At 26.3% G+C, this 9,374-nt stretch overlaps 1 protein-coding gene across 2 annotated transcripts in view; it reads right to left on the minus strand.

Moving 5' to 3' along the window:
* Window positions 1-8,536, minus strand: part of LOC112597836 — a 30,086-nt gene extending 21,550 nt beyond the window's left edge. The window contains exons 1-2 of one of the 2 annotated variants that reach the window (XM_025344063.1): window positions 8,440-8,536; window positions 8,159-8,376 (exon numbers count right to left, since the gene is read on the minus strand). In XM_025344063.1, coding sequence (XP_025199848.1) covers window positions 8,159-8,209 — 51 coding nt within the window. In that variant the 5' untranslated portion in view covers window positions 8,210-8,376; window positions 8,440-8,536. Of the gene's footprint in view, window positions 1-8,158 lie in introns of both variants that reach the window. The other variant, XM_025344062.1, reaches the window with a different exon arrangement.
* Between the last annotated feature and the right edge of the window lie 838 nt (window positions 8,537-9,374).

The following is a 9,374-nucleotide window of genomic DNA, read 5'->3' on the forward strand; positions in this document are numbered from 1 at the left end:
TATTGTTATTTTGATTTGTATACAAAAATATAATAATTCATTATATTAAATATACGAGCGTATCAGCTAAACAGCGTACAACATTAATATTCGAATATTGTATTATTCTTGATTCAGATGATTTTTCTATTACTTTATCATTTAATATGTTGTAACTTGTAACTATAAGTAACTTGTAACATCATATGAGTTGTCGTGTAGCATTGTTATACTTTACTCCTATACTTTATTTAGGTACCTATAACCATAGGGACTAGGGACTATACCTATCCACCCACCTACCCACCTACCCATCACGAAAGCACATGCAGTTGCACCCCTTGCTAACCTGTCTGGGCGCCACTGCGTCTACCTACAGGTATAGGTATTTGGTTGCTTAAGAAAATAATATTAATTTTAAAATGTAAAATAATTAACGAGTAATTGAGATCCCTTTGTAAAGAGTGGTGAACTACTGCATCCCCTGGTATGTGCTCACCAAGTTCCGCTATTATGTTACACGGGGTGGTCTGCCGTGTGTGTGAATGTTGTACGCACAGGGGTTGTATGTGTGTGTCTGAGTAGGTGGGCATCGTAGGCATATATCGGATATTAATTGTTTTTTTAGTTTTGTTTTCACCACGGGCCGAGACCAATGCGCAGGTTATAACGCAACGAACCGTGTCATTATTTATTATTACCCAGTGTGTTCTTATTATTACTATTATTATTATTCTGGTTGTTTCTGTAGGTATAGGCGCATTCGTGTGTACGTATATTAAACGCGACATGTGCGTGTGTGTTACTGTATGGATAACACTCACTTATAACTTACACACTATACACGCAACACACACAAAAATATACCTGTATATAGGTGTACCTACTACATAAGAACCATCTGCGACGAGCGCGCGCTTGCTGGCACACATTCATTTCACTCATTATGCAACGCGCGCAGCGGCATTTCTCTCTCGCCCAGCCGCGTGTCCTGCAGCGGGGGCATTCCATAATATATTATTATTATTATTATTATTAATATTACTATTATTATTATTGTTGTTGTGTTATTTGTCCGACGACTCCGACGCCGTAGGTACATACCCTAAGTTAGGTACACACTAATATCCTCTTTATGTAGATAAAAAACCTACCTATATTCTCTATATATATACGTATATATATTTATAAAATGGTATATTATTATTTATTATAGTGGACGTATGCGTATATAGTACGATATCGCTTGTAGAATACCTAATACGTCATGGTATTAATAATAAAAATATATCGAAGAACCATAAAAATCATCGCGTCATCTCTTAAACGCGGAATTCGAGTTAGAATGGCCAATAAAAGGTTACGTGACAGACGCTGGTCAATGAATAACGACATAATATTATTCTACAGCTATTACGTTATAAAAAATGTACATATATAATAATATAATCTGTGCGTTGCTTGTTGCTTACCCATAGTGTTATTTATATAATCATAGTTACTGTATAATGTGTATAATATGATTAATATGTATGTAAATTCTAAGAGTCATCACCCATTTTAAATTTGTAATTACACCAATTTACAGCGATACATAATAATTCAAGATTTTAAAACAAACATTGTTATGTTATACATATGTAACTACACTATTATAATGGAAACACGACATTATTTACATAACACACATATAAATAATATAATATTCATATTTTGGAGGCACGTGAAAAATTAAAATTAGGTGTATTAAAATATTAAGATTTTTATTTGGTATACATCTAATTAAAACGAAAACAATTCACGAGTTCAAAAATTATTTCTTAACAGAAAAAATACGTACTTAAAGTTATCAATTATTTTGTTTTCCCATCACGTCATATTTTATGTTGTATAAGATATACATATGGTTAAATAATACGAATTTTTACAATTTCATAAATTTTTAATTTTCAAATAAAAACATTGAATTGTAAAAATACTCGTATATTGGAATTATATAGCCAACACTGTATAGTCATCAATAATTTGTTCATAACATAATATATTTACTAATGGCCAACGGGTAATAATTTTTTGTGACATAATTCTTGGAATTACTGTATTGCAATAATAAGACGTAATTATGTGAAGAATTACGTTTTTAATAACGGTCATAACTCACAAAGTCATAACCTATAAATTATAATTAATATTTAATTCCCAAATATGTTGAATAATTTTAATACTAAACAGTACTTAGTGGTTTAGTTAACAGAAGATTAAAAATTTCTATAAGCGTATAATAATTTATAAAGGATTATCAACAATGAAAAATTATACTTAATTCCTACTAATATTTATATCTTTTTCATCTAACTGTAATCTAAATTATTTATTATTGTATTTATATTATAAAAATACACAATACATTTAAAAAATATTATAAATTCTATTATTTTGATATTTACTAATCAATCTATATAACATAATATTTATTTTTTGGTTTACCACACGAATTTGCAGCATAAATAAATAAATATTTATTTTATACATTTATGCGTTAGCACGATTCAAGAAAATGTATAAACAAAGTGTATAGATTGAATATTCATTTCGAAAATACCTTTTAAAATAATACATTTATATAAGTGACAGAAACAATATGAACTAATATTAACATTTTGCAAACGAAGTTATTTCTACAGCGAAGATTTTAGGTATAGCGTTTAAAAAAATAATATTCCAAATACAACTCGAATTTTATGTGAAGAAGTTTCAATTCATAAAAAATAGAGAAATATTCCTTTTTCGTTTTTAATAAAATATTTTCTATTGTAATCATATCGTTATTTTTATTATAAACAGAACGATAACAGATCGACTTTAACACACAGTGCTTATGGAGGTTTAAAAGTTATTTAATATTATATTTTGAAGAAATTGTAACAGACTGTGACAATCTGACTATTGCATTGTACACTATTATTATTTGTACATTATGACGATATGTTTAATATGCCAAACTGTGTACAAACAATGATTCATAACACACGGACATGAGACAAGTGAGGAGTACCTATTATTATATTTAGATGTCACGTCATCGCCAAAGGGGTATATATGTGGTATTTGTGACGTACCTACTTATAAGAAGACGTATCGTTCCCCTCAACCTATATAATAACTAGTTTGTCATAATAGCCAACATTCCATCAATGCTACATTATGTATACAAAAGGATTTTTTTCACTTCACAAAAACCGTAAATGGGTTTTTTTTTAATTTTTTTTTTTTTTTTTTAGTATGACGTGATCATATGTTATTGATACGTGCAAGTTTGGTGATGCAAGTTAAACTAGTTTTGGATTTTTTACATGTGCCGTACGCATAATATATGTAAATATTTCGTTTGAATGTTTATACCTATACCGCGACTACACGCATCGCGCGATAAAGGTATTGAGCGGCTTCCGCTGTACGAGTGCATAGTTTCCTGTTTTTGAGTATATAATATATTGAGCCAGTAATAATTGTGTTGGCGGTCATTATTGTAGGACTCGTGTGACATAATTTATGAGTCATTATAAGGTACGAACCAAATAAGTATAATAATTACGATTGTTAACACTTGTAGACAAATTAAATTTCATACATATTTATAATCTAAATATTGAATTAATGTAGCCATGCAGGCATATATATTCATATGTAGGTATAATTATATCTAATTAATATTAACGCACTCGCGCACCAATCGACATTATCCCATTTGAAAATGAATAGTTTTCAAGTCTTGGAGCCACGCCTATGGAGTTTTGTTGAATTTCATCACGTTCAAAAGAAATCATAATATAGGTACCTAACTACGATTATGTGATTGAACTAGAATCTAACAAGAGAACGAAGGAATGTTTATTATTCCGAATATACAATGATATCTATTCTGAAATATTGTATAGTTTGAACACATATCAATCATCTATCAGTAATATAACTATATGGAATAATATATGTATTCAATAACTATTCACAGATATAAAATATTATGCTTTCAATGATTTCCAATCATTTATATTGCATTGCACATTTTGCTAAATAGCAATAGCTGATTCTAGGACATTATTCAATAATTATATTCAATGATATCTTAAAATACCCAAGTTAAAAATGTCCAAAATCAAAATTGCAGAACCATAAATGATAAAAAAAAATATTAAGTTATTTTAAAATTAATTATTAATAATTAATAATATTTCATTATAAGTACTTAGAAACATTTTGTATTATATTATATTTTTTACCATATAAAAAATACAATGATAATGGAACTAAATTAAGAACTCCTAAAACCAAAATGACTTAAAGTTATGAGATATAAAAAATACCTACTTAATTTTAACAAATTATAATACTCAATAAAATCATATATACTCCTCTTTACTTATAAATCTCAAATATTACCCTTATTAATGGTTTTTTAATTTAAACAGCAAATAGAACCATACTATATTTTGAGATTATTTTATAAACTTCAAAATCACTGCAATTTTCTTCCTATAAAAATGTACATACTCTATCATTCCTTAAAAATACCAGATAGTGACTCAAAAAAGGTAACGGCGGTAAAGCAGTGATGTTTGATTGAATTTAACTTAATTACTAAGAGGTGCGTTTCTCTAGTATTATAATAAATGATGTATTCAAATTTGATGATTTTTTTTTTTAACATCGACTTATATTACTAATATTATTATATTTTGTAGTTAAAAATTACCGAGGGAAATACCTTTAGTCAAATAAATTTCTTTCAAAAAAATAACTGTCTTACATTGAATCAAACATGAATTCATCCCTATGTAGTGCTGCTAATTATAGATGATTTATGATGGAATTTTTTTTTCGAACATTTTTACTTTGATTCATAATCTATATGAACGAATACTTTTAATAGTATTTAATCGCAACTATTTAGATATATGTACATTAAACTTAATCCTAGCTGCAATTTATATGATAAGATCGATAAGCCAAAGCTACAATCTGAGTAGATGTTCATTGTTTTATTATAGACTATAGTTAATAGTTATTACGATATGCCACAAGGCATTTGATTAATAATATATGCTAATTAACATTATAATATACATTAACCATAAATCTTCTGATCCTCAGGGCATATACGCCATGCAAGTTAGATAAATAAATCAATATGTATAAATGTATATTACAAGTATTACGACCATAGCCTATAAAACGATTGCTTAAACATATTTAAACAATATTTCTGTACTTAGTACTATTTTTTATGTTTATTATAATTCTGGATAGGTACACAATTCTGAGTTCTGAGTTGTGACATATCTACACATACAATTAAAATGAAAAGTAGAACATATATTATAACTTATAATACATATTTTATACAAATATGAGTAAATATATTATGTAAAACAATTTTGTAATGAAATATAAAGAAAACACTACGATTGCGTGTCATTTTAATAGTTTTTTTTACGGAAAGATGATTTTGAATGCAAAACCTTATTGTCAGAATAGGGTATGCCCAATGCATACAAATAGAAATGAAAAGTTACTGATACATTTATAATAACAATCTTTAAACTGTTTTTTTATGATATAAATTTTAAGTGACACGTTAAAACAATTTATTTATATTAAAAAAAAATATGCTGTTTTTTTAATTTTTACTTGGAACAGTAAATATTAATACTCATTACGTACCCGATAAAATAAAATAATGATTTTAATTAAACATCTAATATAATGATCATTTGATTAAAGTTTATTTCTTTTTAATGATTTTGAATACAAGTACACAAATATGATTTATTATTAATGTATTAGTTAAAATAATCGTATATATTTAACCACATAAACTTGAAAATAATAACCTGATAGCTTATACATAAGTATAAACGTGTTTTAGTGTACATACATAGATTTTTCTTCAATTTATATGCTTATTATATAGATCCGTCATGCTACGTGATGTACTGCAGGGTCATTTGAAGAGTATAAATATATTTATTATTTATATATACATAAATTATAACTATTTGTACAGTATGTCTCTATACACACAATATATACAATATTAAATTAATTTATTCTCTTAGAAGAGTAAAATTATTGCTATAGTATAGACTTATAATGAAGTTATTTAATGTTTAAAATAGTAAATACTGTATAATTGAAATTGTATAGATATTTTTGTGTTTTGGAAGTTATTTATCTTGGTACAAATAAATTAAATTTTTTACAAGTGCATTTTTTTATATTTTAGATTATGAAGTGTTGATACAAATCAGGGTTTTAAAAATGCAAAGAATATCAATATAATATACACGGTATAATAAAACAAAATTAAATTATTTAATTTAATAAGTATACATTACACTCTATTGATATATTATACGAGTATGTACAAAAAACCTATTGTGTAAAATTTGTCCCAAATTTTATAAAATACTTAAAATGTAGTACAAACAGCGTTTCTGACACTTTAAGAAATTTTTTAACCACGTATATTAAGATATTTTAACTTTCAATACATATTTGATATCAATTGTGTACACAAAAATTTCTAATAAGATAAGAAGAAATATAAAAAAAATATCTTAATATCCTTATTTATTAAAATAAAATAAAGAGGGATTTAATATCTTAATTTCCCAGCGTGAAACTAATACGTAAAATCTATAAAGATACAATGTAAGTAGTTTGTTTCGTAATTTGAAATGATATTGATCTTGTTCGATGATTGTGTAGATTCATAATAAAGAATGTTAACTAAGTTATTTTTTTGTATGAATTTAAAATAATATATTTTTAAAGGTGCAGGAATGTAAGTATGCATACAATAACTTAGCTATACTTTTTAAAAGAGAATCTGTAGATGTTTATCTTAAATATTTATGATTTTTTTTGTTTTGTGTTCTTTGTGTTTTTAAAATGTATTGTATAGTATACTTACAATATTTATAATATCTGAAGCAGAATATATCACTCGAGTAACAATATACGTATATAATTGTTCAAATATAGGTATAGGTCACACAAATACAATTAATTTATAATAAGATTAATGATTAGGTTATAGTAGATACCTAAAATATTATTTCAACTATACAACATAATGATGCTACAATAAGTTTTTCCTATATAATAATAATTAATAAAGGTCATTGAAAATTTTTTTAAAACATTTAGAATTTTGTTATTTGTATAAAGAAATTAATTAAAATAATAAACAATTGTTGAATACAGTTTTTATATTTTTATGGCAAAAAAGAAAACATCCCTAAAATAGATAAATGTTTAAAACTATGCGGAATTAAAGAAAATTCAAAAACATGTTTTAAAAAAAAATATATATAGTTATTTAGATAATCTATATTGCATCAATTAAACTTAAAATGTAAAATAATGTTAAAATATATCTAAACATAAATGTATTTTTATTGATTACATATTTCGATATAATATTGTTTTCTTGGAATTAGAATAAATTTAATGTTACGTAAACAATTGATCAATACTATAAAATTGAATACATCTATAACAAAACTACGTCTAAGGCATAATAATAACATTCAATATCTATGTGTATTCAATGTATTGGCTTTTATTCGTTGAAATTAGCATATTTTATTACATAGATAATACATATGGACTTAAGTTAATTTAACTATACATAGTAAATTTTAATTTTGAAATTATATGCGTTTTAAAAATTGTAATTAACATTTAATTTTCAGTAAAACAAATTATTATCTAATATAAGCAAGCAATAAGTACCTACTTACATTAAAATATGTACCTATTTTCAATCAAAATGTATACAAATCTTATGTAATATGCATTTGTGTGTACTTACACTTACTATAAGCAAAAAATTCAATTACTTTAGAAAGGATAGAATAAATTGTCAACAATTGGCATTGTACTTAATAGTTTTATTTTTACCGGTTATCTAAGTGCCTACATGAGGTGAATATACACATATTGTATTCAGTATAATATTATGAGTCACGGAATGTTACATTTCTCACAGTAGATACAGATTATACATATTATGACATCATGTCAGTTTGGGTGTTCATAGCTTATACTATAAAACGATTATTCTTATATGCGTGCAAGTCCCTATATAATACACTTAAAAAAAATCATGACTCACGGATACGCAGAATCCGATCAATAGGATCAGATAAACCGAAGTTGGTTTCATGGCGTCAGCGGAGACTTCAACGAACGGCTCTTTTATTTTCGTCCAATATAATTATTATATGGAATAGATTCTCTTCCTCTTTTGTATATCGTTCACAAAATAATATTCTGATCGCAGTATACACGCGTCTTACGAGTGTATAAACGCATTATTTACGTTGCGTTAAACTGGAAAAATCGAATTATATTTGATTAGAAGAAAAAAACACGAGCAATATATCAGGTACGTACTGAACGCGAACGACCGACCACAAACTGACGCAGTGAAATACTGAGGACAACAACGAAAAAACGAAACCAACGCGACACGCAACGCGAGTAGGCGAGTTTGGTTTGGTGCGATGTGGTGAACGGTGTGCGGGGTGAAGTAGAACCTTGGAATGAGTAGTGGTATGGAGGTTGACTGAGCGCATGCGCCACCTTAATGTATAGGTATACCATAAAATAATGATATAATGCTGAGATGTGTGATTGTTATTTACTTTTTATGAAAATTGTTAATTTTTCATATCCATGCATGCGCACAGGCAATTAAATATATTGTGATCTCTCAAATACGAGTAACGAAGAAAAAATCAGAGAAGCTACGATGACTGGTAAATTTAACATATCTAGGTATAAATCATATAATAAGAACTTATACCCAAATATATAGGTACACTCGTGTATAATACGTATCATACAATAATGTTGATTGTCAGGTTTCAATATATTATAATAATAATACCAAAGGTGTTAAATGGGCATAATTCATACATGAAAAAATCTATTTACTATTAATGAAGTATTTTTAAACTCACATGAAAATCTTAAGAATTGTTCGTTGCACATTTAGACTGAAATGAATGATTATTTTACATGAAATAGTTTAGAAAAAAAAGTTAGACTCCATAAACACCATGTTAAAATATAGGTACCTTTACTAAAGTAGACTCTTTCTTAAAATTTTACAAATATCTAACTAACTATTTTTGCTGAAAAATTAATTATGATATGAATATTTATACACGTAAATAATTACAAATAATTGTAAGATAATATGTATGTATAAATATATTAAGTTTATTCTTGAAGTCATGTTCAGTCAACTCATCCGGTCGCTTATGCATAAGTGAAAGTATTTCCTTGAATGGAAATATTTATAAAATGTAAACAAATACTAATGC

The sequence above is a fragment of the Melanaphis sacchari genome, unplaced genomic scaffold (assembly GCF_002803265.2).
Source record: "Melanaphis sacchari strain LSU unplaced genomic scaffold, SCAv2.0 Contig43_pilon_pilon, whole genome shotgun sequence".
Lineage (NCBI taxonomy): Eukaryota > Metazoa > Arthropoda > Insecta > Hemiptera > Aphididae > Melanaphis > Melanaphis sacchari.